This window comes from Corvus brachyrhynchos, unplaced genomic scaffold, assembly GCF_000691975.1.
Source record: "Corvus brachyrhynchos isolate BGI_N302 unplaced genomic scaffold, ASM69197v1 scaffold395, whole genome shotgun sequence".
In the NCBI taxonomy this organism is placed as follows: Eukaryota; Metazoa; Chordata; class Aves; order Passeriformes; family Corvidae; genus Corvus; species Corvus brachyrhynchos.
The window spans coordinates 463,331-479,160 of NW_008238340.1; the positions used below are offsets into that span (position 1 = coordinate 463,331).

Genomic DNA, 15,830 nt, shown 5'->3' on the forward strand with positions numbered 1-15,830 from the left:
TCCCTACATCCAGTCAATGCTGAGTGACAAAAAAACAGCTCTGTGGGGAACAGAAAGTCAAAACAGCATTAAATGGATGACTTCCAAATGGGCATTTTGTAGTAATTCTATTTTTTTATCTTCAAGTTTAATTTCCTTTGTACTCTGTGTGAGAGAAGAGAATTGTAGCTTTCACTAGCAGGGCAAACAAACCACTTAATACATTTTATTTTCTTTTTTTAGCTCAGAACTCAGGCAATGGAATTGTATCTTTACATAATCTTTCATTTTATAACCACAATCAAGTTAGGCGTGGAAACAACACAAGCTGAGTATCTCTTGTGCTTTCACCTGTGTGCAGAAAACCTGCTGGTTCTGACTGTTGCCACCAAGCAGACTGAAGGATTTCAACGCTTCAGAAGATCAGCCCAATTCTTCAACTACAAAGTGCAGGTGATGTCTAGCAGCTTCCGTGGTGGTTGGTCAATGGGAATTTCAAATTGTGGAATGGATAAGACTTGGCCTCACAGTGATTAAATAAAAGCTCAAGAGAGGACACACCTGCTCAGCTGGCTGAGAAGTACTGCGACTGGGTCATTTCTGCAGTATTCTGAGTGCTGGCTTGGGATGAGATCCATAACTCCTGGTCAAGGGAGCCTCATGGCACTTTTCCATTTCACTGCCAAGACACACAGTATGGAGCATGCTCCTGTCCCTGTGGCTAGGAATGCTTTGTCACTGTGCTGTATGTTACACTGACTGTCCAGCCCAGAGAGTGGATCAAAGGCTGCCTAGTCCATTTGTCCTGGAGCTGTTATTTTTGGTGTGAATTGCACTGGGAGTTATCAGGACCAGTACGTTTGTGGGTTCTGGTCCTTTCCTTTAAGTGCCCTGTTGAGGTCACCATGTGCCTGTCACTGTGTAGGTGCTGGGGCTGGATGAGGAGTGGCAGGGTGGAGATGACCAGCAGCCAGCTGGAGGTGGGCAGAAGGTCCGTCTCCTGAAGTCAGCTCTGAAGCAGTATGTGGATAAGGAGGACTTGATCATCCTTTTTGTAGAAAGGTAATGGTTGGAAAACATTTGCCACAAACTGAATCTTAAGGCTGTTTGGACAGGTTCTCACTGAGAAGAAATGAACTGTGAAATTGATTTGTTTTGAAAAGTGTGTCCAGATCTCTGGTTTTTTCCCCCTGAACTCTCTGTAGTTTCCTGGGAATCACTCAGAGTTGCATCCGTGGCTGTTGGGAAGGTCTGATCAGAATAGGCTGATGCCAGTTCCTGCATGAAGTTGATAGTGTTGTACCTGATTCTGCCACTGTGGAATTTGGCTGCCTCTATCTGCAGAGAATGAGCAGACAATTCCTGTGGAGCTAAGCAGGCCTTTCTTACCAGAGTTATTTGTTTTATAAGGTGAAGTAGGACTGCAGCACATCCTAAGAGCCAAGAATTAGTCTGCCAGACAAAAGTGAAGAGAGAAAAGGATGGCTTGGAGTCTCAGTGTCTTTTCATATGCCCAGCATACGAATAAGACTATACTTTAATTTGTTGCATTACAAAAAATATAATACTGTTAAACAGAACTAAAAGAGAGGGATTCCCAAAGAATTAGCTGTTTCTGGAAACTTTTCTCACTGGCGTGTTTTTCTGATTCCATTCCTTTTGTCCTTTTTTGTCTGTCTCTTTCTCTAGCTATGATGTGCTCTTTGCTTCGGGCCCCACAGAACTGCTGAAGAAGTTCAAACAAGCCAAGAGCAAGGTGGTTTTCTCAGCAGAGAATTACATCTATCCTGACAGAAAGCTGGAAGCCAAGTATCCTCGGGTGCGAGATGGAAAGCGCTTCCTGGGTTCTGGAGGTGAGACACAGAGCTAGCTTTCAGCTGAGAACCTCTTTCTCCTCATATTCAACCTGTGGGAGAAATGGCAAAGCAAACTGAAAGTTGATGATTCTCTGCAGGGTGTAGTGAGATTTCATGTGAGAGAAGTGAAAGTACATGTATATAGGAGTACTTCCATTTTTTGATCATCTGGGTTGAAACACTTCCTCATATTTATTCCCACAGGCTTCATAGGTTATGCTCCAAACCTGAAGAAGCTTGTGGAGGAGTGGAAAGGACAGGACAATGACAGTGACCAGCTCTTCTATACAAGTATCTTCTTGGATCCAGAAAAAAGAGTAGGTGTATCTAGATTCTAAGTTTCTGAAAATTTGCATTCTAGCCAGTACCCCCATTTTCTGTTGTTAGAAGTTTTTATATTTAAGCATAAAATGTGAATGGGAAGAGAGGTGTCTGAAAATGAGTCTTAATGGAGGCTCATACCAGTATGGTGTTTAAAGTTGTTGAGTGTGGAGGAACTAGCCAGCCTCCTCCCAGGGGAAGTGAAACTGCAGAGTGCAGTGCTGACTTAGAGATAGCCAACCTAGCACTGAAGTACATTTTAGGAAAATGCCATGTAACATCCTACAGAAGCCTGGAATGGACCCTGGAAGCAGCATTGCCATTCCAGCACTGTGTGATGCACTGGCCAGACCATCCAGCCCATGGGTCATTCTGGTTCTGCTGTCCCTGCCCAGTTGTGGATTACAGAGGCCAGTCTGTCCCTGGGGACAGACCAAATGCATGGGAACTGAGAATTCAAACTGTAACAGCAATTCACAAATCAAGAGGAAACATTTGAAATAGGGAACTGCTATCAGACTAATTAGAGACTTGCAACTTTTTACCAGCGAGGCTGGTAGAACATTTAGAGCAGCTGGACTTTTTTAGTTCCCCAAATCTGAGTACAGCCTGTGATACTTTAACATGAACAGTTCCTTTAATGTTCTCATCTGCAGCTCTGGCCCTGTGCCACACAAGGGCTGAGCAATTCCCCTGACTTGGCACTCAGACAGCGGATGTTAGCACCCTGCTGTCATTTCCAGTAATCAGTCTTAATAGATGCCTGCAGGGACACAGAACTCTGTTAAGTCAGAGCTGCATTTCAGTCTGATGCAGTCAGAGTGTGACTTGCACCATGGATAAAAACAAAGACTGCACAAGCTGATCTTGCATCTTACTGTCCTCTGGTTTGACACTGGTACGTGGGGCAATGCTTGGGGTCATACTTGCCCTGTGGATAGAAGGCAAGAAACTTTTCACAGCAGATGGTTTTGCTATCTGACATTCCTGTGTATTATATGCATTTGGGGTTTATATGACTGTGTGTAAGTCTACTTCACTCATATGATGCAGATTTATTGACATACCCACAGCAGCTTTAAAACGGGGAGAGGGGGTCTGCATAGTTTTGCCTAATAGAATATATTTAAATTGTTCTAGAAAATGGTGAATTGTCCCAGATTTAAATGAAAATTATGATTATCTGGGAATGTTTTAGGCCTCAGAGCTTGGAGAGTTTGCAGATTACTATAGGAATGGGATATATCTTCACTGAGTATAGGGTCCATTGCATGTAAAGAATGGATGCCTTTTGTGTTCTAATTAAGGTTATTTATCTAATTCTTTTAAAGGAAAGTATCAACATCAGTCTAGACCACAGAAGCCGGATCTTCCAAAACCTAAATGGAGCATTAGGTGAGATGGAAGAAGGAAGCTCATTTCTCCTTGGAATGCAACTTGCATGTTGACACCAGAAATAAAGTTATGGCTGAAGGGATTGTATTTCAGAAATGGCTGTTCCCACAGAATAAGATTTAGTAAAAGTCTCTGCTAGAGTTCTGGGATTTGTTTGCAATTCCACTGTGACCAACTAGGTTCTCATTGCAATTGCTTCTCCACTTCAGGGAATGCAGGTCAGGTTTTTCATCCTACACCTCCTTGCCACTTTGATCTCCAGGCATGTCGGATTGCATTAGCCTTGGGGATTGAAACTGGGAGGGACTTCCAATGCAAGTGATAACACACAGCCCTGCCTAGGGCTTGCCTGTCTTTCCGCTTCAGAGCCATGCTGGAATGCCATAGGAGGTGAGAAGTGGCCAGATACGCCTGTGAACACTCACTGACTGTACCAGGCTTCTGACCTGACCTGCTGATTGATTTTGCTAGTCCTGGCAAGAGGGATTCACTTACTCTCCTGACAGTACTGCCTTAATGTTTTCAGTCTTGCACCATTCCATATTCATTCTGGTCAGGTAAAAAGTGATAATGGCAGTGTAGTTTTTGGCTCCTGTGCTCATCATATCAATGACAGACTGCAGCTTGTATCTGTGCTAGTCTTTTTTCCAAAGGATTTTGTGTGGTTGTGTTGAGGCAACATCTTGGATGATCTCTGCCAGGAGGATGGACTTCTGTGAGGGGTGACAAAGAGAGATGTCAGGTGCATAGAACACTTAGGTGAGAAGGGCCTGAATCCTCCTGTCAATAGCTGTCCCTGTCATCAGTAGCTGTTCCTCACTGCACAGTTTGTCAATGCCAGTTTTGAAAGAATCTTTCAGTATGGCTTCTGCCAATTCCCAGACATTGTCCAGCTTCCCAGCCATCCTTCTGTTACCTCACAGGATCATTCTGAATATTTTTTTCTCCTTTACAGATTTGGTCTATAGCCCTTAAACTACTTGTGCACAGTTATCCATTGTCCACACTTTCATTTTTCAGCAGTTTTTCAGTATAAATGAGGCATTGTGCTTCTAATTATCAATAAAAACCTTAACATAATGACAATGTCATTTCCAGATGAGATAGTACTGAAGTTTGAAAACTCACGAGTGAGAGCAAGAAACTTGTTATATGACACTCTGCCTGTGGTGATCCATGGAAATGGACCCACCAAGGTAAGTGGACTGTCCTGAGAGAAAGATTTGGTCTGTGTTTGTTGCAAAGTGACCCTTTAGGCTTGATGGATCAGGTTACTGCCTTCACATATATTGACTTACGCCGTGTGCTTCCATTTGAGAAACATTAAGCAGTCCAGGCCCCTAGCAGCAAAATGGATCTGGTTCAAAGAACCACATGTAGCTGGACCCTCAGGCTGTCAAGCTTTTCAGATTCTTTAGTTCACGCAGAAGGTAATTGAAGTTGAAATGTGATCTCACAGTGGGGGTGCACACAAAGAAACTCCCCGGCCCTGTAATGCATAATGTGGCAAATTGCCTTTTGCAGCTGCAGCTGAACTACCTGGGAAACTACATTCCTCAAATATGGACATTTGAGACTGGCTGCACGGTGTGTGATGAAGGTCTGCGAAGCCTCACGGGGTTTAAGGTAAGGCTTCTGTGTCTATTCAAAGCTCTCAAAACAAGTCTTATGATGGGATCCTATGTGTCTGATGTGAAACACAACTCACCACTTCTCTCTCCTCTTGTCCCTGAATGTAGGATGAGGCATTGCCAATGATTCTGATTGGCATTTTCATCGAGCAGCCCACCCCATTCCTCTCCCAGTTTTTCTTGCGGCTTCGTAACCTTCATTACCCAAAGCAACGAATCCAGCTCTTTATTCACAATCATGTAAGTGAAGTTGGCTTGTGATGGTCTTACCAAATGCTGGGAAAATGTACACCTCCTCCTCTACTCTAGGCACCTTTGCAGCCTTGGGCTAGACTTCCAGGCTGTGTAATCACAGTACTTATCTGCAGTGGCATCCATATGGTTGCATACTTATCTGCAATGACACCCATCCACCTGTAGATGTGCAGAAGTGGGCTTAAGAGCTGTTGCCCCTCTACTCATTTTCAGGAGGCTGAGTGGCCTGGATGAGTCCATCTTACCTGTTTTTCCTTACTTTTGGAATAGGAGGAACATCACTTGATGGAGGTAGACTCTTTTGTAGAAGAGCATGGCAAAGAATATCTCACTGTCAAAGTGATCGGACCAGAGGATGAGATGGAGAATGCTGAGGCACGTAACTTGGGCATGTAAGTGAAGAGGCCATACATGATAGCCAGCAGAGACAGCCCGTGTCCAAACTAAGACATCTGTTTTTCCTGAGATCATTCCTGTCAAGTGACTGCTTTTCTTTTTTCAGTTATCCTTTCAGTTTTTCTAGCACTAACTCTGATGCCCTTATATATTGGGAAAAAATCAGCTTCCATACCAGCTCACTTTGTTCAGTTTCAGAAACTAAGTTCTCACTCGTCCTTTGTTCTGACAGAAGGATAACCCTATATCTCCTACCCTCATCTGTATACCCAGCCACAGAGCACAAAGAATACTCACCTATATCTCTGAAGAGGAGGAGCGTTGTAGCAAATCTAAGAACTAGTGAGAGAGTATCTTGCTGTCTATGATCAGGAGGTTTGAGCTCTGGTGTGGATTTGGGCCATCTGTAAATGGGAACCTCTTCAGTTTGAGCTGAGGAAAGTTTGCTAAAGGTGATTTTGGCTGTGTCTCAGTATCTGCTATTGGATACTGAATCTGCTGTGCTTGTACTATGCTGGCCCTCTGGGTTGTTACATTAAACCAAACTTTTCTGAGCACTCAGAAGACCTTTAGACTACAAAGAAGGAATTCTTGGTGCTCTGTCCTTTGTCTTCCCCTGGTTTAGGATGTGACTTTTCTCTTCTCTGGCTGTAGGGATTTGTGCAGGAAGGATCCTGACTGTGACTATTACTTTAGCCTGGATGCTGAGGTAGTTCTGAAGAACACAGAGACTCTGAGGATCCTGATTGAACAAAACAAGTGAGTTCTTTGGTATGAGCAATGCTTACTGGTCATCTCACATGAGGAATTCAGTGCACATCCCTGAGATGTGTAGGGATCCAGGAGATCTGGGAAGGATCCTGACTGTGACTATTACTTTAGCCTGGATGCTGAGGTAGTTCTGAAGAACACAGAGACTCTGAGGATCCTGATTGAACAAAACAAGTGAGTTCTTTGGTATGAGCAATGCTTACTGGTCATCTCACATGAGGAATTCAGTGCACATCCCTGAGATGTGTGGGGAACCAGGAGAGCTGTGCCAGAGATGGGATGTTAGCCAAAAACCTCTTATGTGGTTTTTTTTACTGTAGTTGTAATCCCTGGGTTTTAGGCAGGAGATGTAAATCATCCTTAGCTTTATTTTTATGTAGTCACTAGAACAAATCAGATTCTAACAGACCTGGTGCAGGGTGCAGTTAGAGAGGAGATTTGGACCATATTTACCCTTTCTTATGTGGCCTTTCATTCCAACAGAGTTAGCAAAACAGCAACTCTGTAAGTGAGAGAGGAAATAGCTCTTACAGTACTGGCGTTTGTAAATATTTTCATTTTCTTCCTGTAGTAACATCCTGTCCTGCAATTCCTTTTTCTTTCATGCTTCCAGGCTGGTGATTGCCCCCCTGGTAAGCCGTCATGAGAAGCTATGGTCCAATTTCTGGGGAGCGCTGAGCCCTGATGGATACTATGCCCGCTCAGAAGATTACGTGGATATTGTTCAAAGGCGGAGAATGTAAGTATGCAAAGAGAGCTTCTCACTGATATAATCCCTCAAATGCAAAGCTTGCTGCATCATCAAAATGATGGCAAAGAACCAGAGAGTGCAAATGTCTTTGTGTATAGGAAAGGAAAAGAAGTCTCTGCTCCCATTTGGAAGCTGCTTTATATTTTCCCCTGAGCAGAGACAATAACATACTTGGGGCAGATTTTCTTATGATCAGAGTAAGGGTTTGAGAGTGCTGACTGCTGAAATAATCTCATTTTACTCATGTCATGATTTCCCATCTGGGGATTATAGTTAGTGTGATTCTTAAAATCCTGTAAAGTGCTGTTTAATCTCTGTCAGATAAATCTTCAGAAAATACCAGGTGATCCTTGAATGGAAGATTCACAAAATAGAATTGTCAACTCATTCATATTCTTGAGGGACCCTCTTTTTTTAAAGGCCGTTGTATGTGCAATAAACTCTGGAAATCAGCTTATGCACTTTTGGCTGGTTCAGTTTCTTTAAATCACTGGAAAAAATATGTTGATCTCTCTGGGAAGAGATTCAAACTATTAATTATGTCCCTAGAAAAAACACACAGTAGCAATTAATTGCTTTCACAGTGGACTAGCATTTGTGCAGCTTAAAAGCTCTGGGAAATATAAGTGAATTTTTTCTGGAATGACAATATCTATTGGTATGGTTTCTCCCTGCTGTTCTGAGTTGCCTCATTTAGGCAAGCCTGGCTGATGTTGCAGTGCTGCCTGTCATCCTGTCAGGTCCAGCAGTATCTGTCTTAGTGGTATTTCAAGTCTCACTTTTCTTCCCATGTGTTTCAGTGGGCTTTGGAATGTCCCCTACATCAGCAGTGTTTACATGGTTAAAGCCAAGGCTCTGCATTTGGAGCTTGACCAGGGAGATCTGTTCCACAGTGGCAAGTTGGATGCTGACATGGCTTTCTGCCACAACGTTCGGAATCAGGTCAGTTGAGGAGAGAGGCTGGCAGAGGAGAGCTGCATGCCAGGGTGAAGGGTACAGGATTAAGTAGTTTCAAGGCATTCAGTTCTGCCAGGGCAGGGATAGGGTGAACTGGTACTAGTCAGTACAGTGCAGACTTTGGAACAACATGGGACTTCAGTCTTGCTGTGAAACCATGCATAGCCACGGACCACTAAACATGGATAACATTTTTGTTATTATTGGGCCTTTTCAGGACTGCTCTAAATGGGATTGACAGGGTAAGAAGGAAGACCCTAATCTCACAACAGCTGCTCTCCTCTGCTTCCAGTCCTGGCTGACAAGACACAGAATTACTGTCTCTGCCTATAACCTTTCAAAGTTTCTCATATCCAGGGTGGAAATAAAACTGAAAGCCCACAGGAGCAAGAATGAGTAAATAAACAGCTTGGAGAACTGTCCAGTGCTTAGTTTCATGGTGGCTCTCGGAAATACGAGGCCTTTAGTATTTCTCTCTGTCCTGCAGGGAGTGTTTATGTACCTGACAAACCGGCATCAATTCGGACACATACTGTCTCTGGAGAATTACCAGACAAGTCACTTCCACAATGATCTCTGGCAAATATTCAGCAATCCTGAGGTGAGATAACCTGCATACTCAGCAGGCACAGCAATGTGGGAAGATCTGATATTAGTTTCACCACTATGGGAAGTCCAGGCTTTGTAATAATGGTGTCTCTCAGGTGGGATGAAGAGCACAGTTACAGAATTTAAAGAGAGCGTGTTTTTGGGATTCATAACATATGGATCTGCAACGCCTGTAAAATACTGCTTGCATGAGTGCCTGGCCTTTTATTACCTCTTTAAGTAGGGGCCCCACAGAAATTACTGGTTTGCTTATCTTCTAATTGCAGGACTGGAGAGAAAAGTACATCCATGAAAACTACACAGCAGCTCTGAAAGGGAAATTGATAGAAATGGTAAGAAAACATCACTCTTATCCATCAGAATGGGAGATGAGCATCAGGACAACGCTTTATCATTGTTATTGTAATTCTCAGGAATAAGCAGTTCAGCGCAGGAAACATGACCTTGAAAGTACTTTTAGAGCCAAATCATTCTTCTACAAGTACATCTCCAGCTCTCTTAAGTGGAAGTGGGGCACATAAAAAAGAAGAAAAATTTCTATCCTCAATATTTTAGTTTCTTTCCACTTAGTCTACACTCAGTTTAGTCTTACTTCTTTTGCCTCAAGCACCTGTCTTTGTTTCTGCTATTCTCACCTGTTTGCTATCTGCAGCCCTGCCCAGATGTTTACTGGTTCCCCATATTCACTGACACTGCCTGTGATGAGCTGGTGGAAGAAATGGAACATTATGGCCAGTGGTCCACAGGTGACAACACGGTAAGTAAAAGCAGGAGCCCTTCGAGTTCTGGGCCACAACATTTTCTGTGCATTTCTGGTGGTAGCAGTGCCTCCTGTGGGAAGGCATTAGATCCCGAATTAAACCAGAAAAGTAGAAACAGTACTTTAATTTTGCTCCTGATTATCTCTGATTTTTCCCTGAGTCTTCTTTAGTGTCCTCTGAAGTTCCAGTGTTCAGCCTCTCCGATGGTAATATTGTTTCCCTTAGGGTTTAATTATTGTTTGAAATGAGCTTTCCATCCTGCAAATTCTGATAAAGAAACATCATATTTATTTGTAATTACCAGAAACAAGTACTGTTTGTTCATTCCTGAGCTCCACGGTTCCCATCCTTATGGGTATTTCTGTTGATTCTATTTCAGGACAGCAGAATACAAGGAGGATATGAGAATGTGCCAACTATTGACATACACATGAACCAAATTGGCTTTGAAAGAGAATGGTATAAGTTTCTTCTGGACTATATTGCACCCATCACAGAGAAACTGTACCCAGGATACTACACCAAGGTATGTCCACCTTAACATCAAAACTCATGGTCAGCTCAGCACCTCCTCCAGCTGCAGCTTTGTGACAAGACTGCCAGAATCCTCCAGCAATACACACACTATTTCCCAGTACAGAGGATCTGACCCTGCAGTGTGACATAAGTATGTGCATTAGGAAATAAGCAATTTCTCAATAACATTCTTGTGCCTGGTTGTTGCCTTTCTCCTTTAGCAGTGGGATGCAATTTCAGTGTTACACCCTGCTCTGCAGCTCAGAAGCCACAGACCTACCATAGCCCTCTAACAGAGTGAAATTTGTTTCTCTTTCTCAGACCCAGTTTGAACTGGCCTTTGTGGTTCGCTACAAACCTGATGAGCAGCCATCCCTAATGCCCCACCATGACGCGTCCACCTTCACCATCAACATTGCCTTGAACAGAGTTGGCATCGACTATGAGGTGAGTGTGTGCCAGGGGGTCAGGAGTGCAGTACAGCCCCTTGGAGCAGCTGAAAACCCTTCCCCGATCCACATCGAGCACCTTTGCATTAAGGATTACAATTAATGACTGGCTTAGGCTAGGAAAGATATTTTTGAATGCATCAGAATACAGGAGATTCCCCAAGCACCTTCTCACATTTTCAGAAGTGCTGTCAGAAGGCAGGGACCCCTTCCCTGAGGTCCTTTTTTCAAGCTAATATGTCTCTTGTGTTCCCACCAGGGAGGAGGCTGCCGGTTCCTGCGCTACAACTGCTCCATTCGAGCTCCACGGAAAGGGTGGACCCTTATGCATCCAGGACGCCTGACCCACTACCATGAAGGTCTTCCAACCACCAAAGGAACCCGCTACATCGCAGTGTCCTTTCTTGACCCCTAGAGTCATGCTTCCCAGGAAGGACCTTTCCCTGGCCCTGCTCACTGCTGACTTTGAGTGGAAAGAGGGAACGCTGCTGAGAGTTTCTAAGGCATTGTTCAAAGCTATTTGGATATTGATTTTTATATGATTTTTAATATGATTTTTAATGATATTCTAAGAATCCACTACTGGAAGATCTCCCTCTGATACTGCAGGTAATATCTAGGAATATTGCTGTAGAAGTCCAAAGGAGATTTTGTGCCTTCATTTTTGATTCTGCTCCTCATCCACTGTTTCTTGAATGTGCCATTTACTTGAACCTTCATCACTGATTGATTTGCTTTAAAAAATGCTTTTTTGGACTGGAAATCCAGCTTTTTGGAGTTACAAGTTACAAGCTGGAAGCCTGTTGTCATCCACAGCATATATGGGACTGGATGTTAGACAATAATTCCTGGACATTATTCCAAATATAAATCAATCAGGGAGCTGACTCCACGAGTCATAACAGTTAAATGTCACTCCAGATGAAACTGAATAGTAAGAGCCTGAAGATCATCTGATTCCTTAACTCTTTGCTGTCCTTGCAAGCAAATCACAAAGTTCAAAGGAGCAGCAGTGACAACATAGGTGCTTCTGATTAGCTAAAGGAAGGTCCTCTGATGATGCTTTACCTCTGGGATTAGACTGAAGAGATAAAAGCCCCCCCACCTTCTGTTTCTCCAGCTAAGAGCAGCAGACATACCCACACAAATTCAGGCCATGTCAATATGTAGAGTAAATCTAAGAAAGGTAAGGCTGGGAACCACTACATCAGTCAGGAAGGCTTAATTGCAGAATTGTCTCTGTTCTATACCATGTTACAATTATCAAAAGCTCTGATTAATCTCTGGATAAAAACCCAGAGGTCCTAGTGGTCTTTGGTGGCCTCATTCCAGTTGTCAGAGATAGTTTTGATAATTTTCTTTGATGGCCCATTCACATTAGATGGAAAGAGCTGTTCTCTGGTTCTTAGAGGAAATAATTATTCAGTGTTTCTATTATTTGAGATTGAAAACCAAAAGACTCCATTGCAGAAACTTCTCCAGTGGGGTCAAGGCTGATAGAAATGAGTGGCTAGGAAATGCTGAGAGATTGTGAACTAGTAGGTGTAAAAATATGTCTAGACTAGACCTGTGGTTAGAGAGGTGTCAGGAAAATTAATCCACAAGCAACAGAGGTTTATGTCCAAAAAGGAGACAGACAAGTCCCATAGCTTTATTCATGAATAAAGGGAGAGGCCATGGGGCATTCCCCTGGGGTCTCTCAAATTGTTAGAGGACGCAGCCTCCTTTTTATCCTAATTTCCCGGCCGCATTTCCCTCTCTCTTTCCCCATTGGCTGAGGTACTTGAGAGGTACAGACTTCCCAAATCGCCTAATACAGATCCCCTTCTAATGTGTACACCCCCCTCCCCCCCTTTTCCCTTGTGTCTCTGTTCTTTTTCTCTAAATTCAGGGATTTAGCACGACCTTGGGTGAGTAACAGTCTGTGTCAATTAGTGGAATTTCTATGGAATTTATGGTTCCTCCCATTGCTTCTTTTACCTCTCACTATCTGGCTTTATCTACCAGCAGACCCACAGTTTGTTTGTAAAGACGCCTCCTTCTCATTCCTTTCAGAGGGAAGGGGCAGAAACCTTTTGTGCCTGTGCCTGTGAGATACCTGCTCTGCTTATCAGACACCATTATGCCAGACTAGCGTGTTTCACAAGCAATAAATTCATATAGTGATTATCCTTTACTAAATCCTGGTACGTGAAATCCAGAATCTGTTACCAAACGAAGGGATTGATAAGCCAGTCGTCGAGATGTCCAAAATGTGTATTATGTATTTATTCAGCAGTAAGTGGGTTTTTTTCCCCTTATTTTGTTGTGTGTTTCCTCGGGCCGGTTCGGTGGTGGGCGTTAACGAGCTGTACGGTTTGAGCGCGGGGAGCTCACACTGAACCCTTTCCCGTGACACGGTCCGTGGGTTCGAGGAGGGCCCCCATCACCGCCATCTCCCGCCATGAGGCCCCGGACCTACAGCTCCCAACGTGCCACGCGCGCGGCGCGCGGCGATGACGCACGCCACCTGTCGACTCCCGGGCGATGACGCCCCCGGGTGACATGGCGGCTGTGCGGGAGCGGCGGTGAAGGTGAGCCCCGGGCGGGGCCGGGCCGGGCCGGGCCGAGCTGAGCTGAGCTGAGGGGACCTGGCAGCTGCTTCAGGCTGGGCCAATCTCTCTGAGAGTCGCCTCCGGAGCAGCAGGGATAGGGACAGGGACAAGGGCAGGGACGGGTGAGTGTCCGACCCTCTGGGGCAGGGTCTTGAGGGGGCGCGAGGCGGGCATGAGGAGGACACTTCCCGCCCTTTTCGCCCGCCCCTGAGGGCTGAGGGGGAGGCGGCGGCGTCCGTCCCGAGCGTCAAGCCAACGCATCCTCCGGGCGCCGGTGTGGTGGGGAACCAGAGCATCCCTGGAGCACACTGGGATGGCGGGGGAACAGAGCCTGGGGCATTCTCCGGGCACCGGGATGGCGGGGGAGCAGAGCCCTGGATGGAGCTCGGTAGCCTGTGGCCCTCATCCGTGGTCACTCTGCCACAGGGGCGGAGACCGGCTGGTCTCGGCATCGCTGAAGGAGCTGCGGCACGGAGTGCGGCCGGGGCGAGGGAGAAGGCAGGGAAAACTGCTGCTATTTGTCTTCGAGAGGGCCTCAAGCTGGCCATGCCTGACTTGTGAAAACGTAACTCATCCTGAAAGTAAGTGGAGGATGGGGAGGAGTGATCACTGCGAGCGATCACTGTTTATTCGAAGGGAGAAGGAAAGAGTTTTGAGTTTTTTTCCGATACATGAGTTGTATAAAGCGGAGCAATTTCTTTGTGGAAGAAAGAGGATAGTTTTTAGAATGCATATTTGTTTAGTTCTTGTAAATATGCTCGGTTGGATCACAGAACCACAGAATGGTTTGGGTTGGAAGGGACCTTAAAGATTATCCAGTTCCACCCCCTGCCATGGGCAGGGACACCTTCTGCCAGACCGGGTGGATCAAGTCCAGTCCAACCTGGCCTTGGACACTTCCAGGGATGGGGCAGCCACAGCTTCTCTGTGAAACCTGTTCCAGGGCCTCCCCAGCCTCACAGGGAAGAATTTCTTCCCACTATCCCATCTAACCCTGCTCTCTGTAAGTCGAAAGCCATTCCCCCTTGTGCTGTCACTACACTCCCTTGGATAGCTGTTGACACTTGGTGACACTGGTCTTTACTGGATGTTTCCCTGTAGCGCAATGTCCCTGTTGTTTACTCGTTCCAACTCAATAGTTGCAGTGAAGAAGGATAAAAGACACATGGCTGAGGTAAATGCTTCTCCACTTAAACATTTTGTCACTGCAAAGAAGAAAATCAATGGTATCTTTGAACAGTTGGCTGCATACATCAACGAGAGCTCCTTGTTCCTGGAAGGTAAGCTGAGTTCTTGAACTGTGAGTGTGTAACAGTGCTCTGCCCATGTACGATTTCCCCAAAAACACACACCAAACCCCCTCGGTGAGTGAAACGGCACTGCTAAATCTGTGTTTATTTATACATGCGTGTCCATTTATGCGTTTGTAAGAAAAACTGAAATTTTTTTTTTGAATTTGGGTGGAGTTCAGGCTCATATTTTGAAGATGAGAAGCTCATGCATGTTAAGAAACTGAGCTAATTAGGGAGCTATGCTTGGTTTTTATGTTTGGGAGGTTTTTAATTAATTACACAGCCCCAATAGCTTTTTTTTGCCTGTAATCCTTTCATTCTTGCCTGAACACATCATTGCTACTGACGTGTAACATACACCAGTAATTGGCTTTAACAGCTTAAGGCACAGACAGATTTTATCTCTAGGGGTGCTGAACTGTTGGCACTGTTGGCTGTTCTGTTCAAGGCAGTCCCAAGAATGGGAATGGTTATTAGATACACAAAAGAGGCCAGTTGATAAATGCTGTTGTAGAATTGCTTCAGGGTGTCATTGCCTTTGTCAGGATCACCCACGTGAGCTGTGGGACACAGATAAATGTTCAGTCCTTTATGTTGCCACCACTGAGAGGGGTTTCACCCAGGACTGGCCCAGATGGCTTCTGGCATTCAGAGACATGATCTATTTTGATTTTAGAAACACACAAGAATGTAGAGCTTGATCCTGTCACCACAGAAGAGCAGGTACTGGAAGTCAAAAGCTACCTCTCAAAAGTCAGTGGTATTAGTGAAGTGTTGGCAAGACGACATATGAAAGTTGCTTTTTTTGGGAGGTGAGTCACGTGCTTGTGTTGCCTATGCTCCCCACTCAGTAAAGCATTTGAGTATTGTAGCCAGTAAAAAATATTTATAGAAACACTAGTGCTTTAGCTTTTGCTTGTAATGTGCATGTCCCTGATACAGGTGCTCTTGTAAATTGGAAACAAATATTGCATCATGTAATTCTTCAATTTGAAGAATTCTTAAAATAGGGAAATAGAAAAGTCTTTTTGCAGGCTGCCTCTGGCACCTAATTGTTAATGGCTCTGATACAGCTTGGCTTTAGAGAACTTGCTTTTGTAATATCAAAATGAGAACACCTGGGTCTTGGAAGCCTGAAACACCATCCTTAATCTGACTGCAGGACAAGCAATGGGAAGAGCACTGTGATAAATGCCATGCTGTGGGACAAAGTTCTTCCTTCAGGAATTGGACACACCACTAATTGCTTCTTGCGTGTGGAAGGGACAGATGGACATGAGGCTTTCCTGCTGTCAGA

The 15,830-nt window shown here is 44.7% G+C and overlaps 2 protein-coding genes across 4 annotated transcripts in view; both read left to right on the forward strand.

Moving 5' to 3' along the window:
• The first annotated feature begins 26 nt into the window (after positions 1–26).
• On the forward strand, positions 27–12,362 carry PLOD1 (procollagen-lysine,2-oxoglutarate 5-dioxygenase 1). 2 transcript variants are annotated; one of them, XM_017735026.1, is made up of 19 exons: positions 27–432; positions 905–1,041; positions 1,669–1,832; positions 2,040–2,152; positions 3,488–3,551; positions 4,650–4,747; positions 5,076–5,177; positions 5,291–5,422; positions 5,708–5,829; positions 6,488–6,503; positions 6,690–6,778; positions 7,218–7,343; positions 8,156–8,297; positions 8,800–8,913; positions 9,188–9,253; positions 9,574–9,678; positions 10,062–10,208; positions 10,520–10,645; positions 10,907–12,362. In XM_017735026.1, the coding sequence occupies exons 1-19, from the start codon at positions 238–240 to the stop codon at positions 11,060–11,062; spliced, it is 2,214 nt and encodes a 737-aa protein (XP_017590515.1). In that variant the 5' UTR covers positions 27–237; the 3' UTR covers positions 11,063–12,362. The 2 variants fall into 2 exon arrangements, with proteins under 2 accessions (XP_017590515.1, XP_017590514.1); XM_017735025.1 differs by lacking the exon at positions 6,690–6,778 and having other exon boundaries at positions 6,488–6,592.
• A 757-nt stretch (positions 12,363–13,119) lies between these two features.
• MFN2 (mitofusin 2) overlaps positions 13,120–15,830 on the forward strand; it is a 12,174-nt gene continuing 9,463 nt past the window's right edge. The window contains exons 1-5 of one of the 2 annotated variants that reach the window (XM_017735022.1): positions 13,120–13,220; positions 13,668–13,822; positions 14,343–14,521; positions 15,210–15,345; positions 15,696–15,829. In XM_017735022.1, the coding sequence (XP_017590511.1) occupies positions 14,347–14,521; positions 15,210–15,345; positions 15,696–15,829 (445 nt within the window). In that variant the 5' untranslated portion in view covers positions 13,120–13,220; positions 13,668–13,822; positions 14,343–14,346. The other variant, XM_017735024.1, reaches the window with a different exon arrangement.

Excerpts from the sequence above, each read along its gene's own strand:
- PLOD1 (XM_017735025.1), top strand. The coding sequence starts at position 238 with ATGGAATTGTATCTTTACATAATCTTTCATTTTATAACCACAATCAAG. Across the intron at positions 3,552-4,649 it reads AAACCTAAATGGAGCATTAG|ATGAGATAGTACTGAAGTTT; the intron begins GTGAGATGGAAG and ends TGTCATTTCCAG. Across the intron at positions 5,178-5,290 it reads GAAGCCTCACGGGGTTTAAG|GATGAGGCATTGCCAATGAT; the intron begins GTAAGGCTTCTG and ends CCCTGAATGTAG.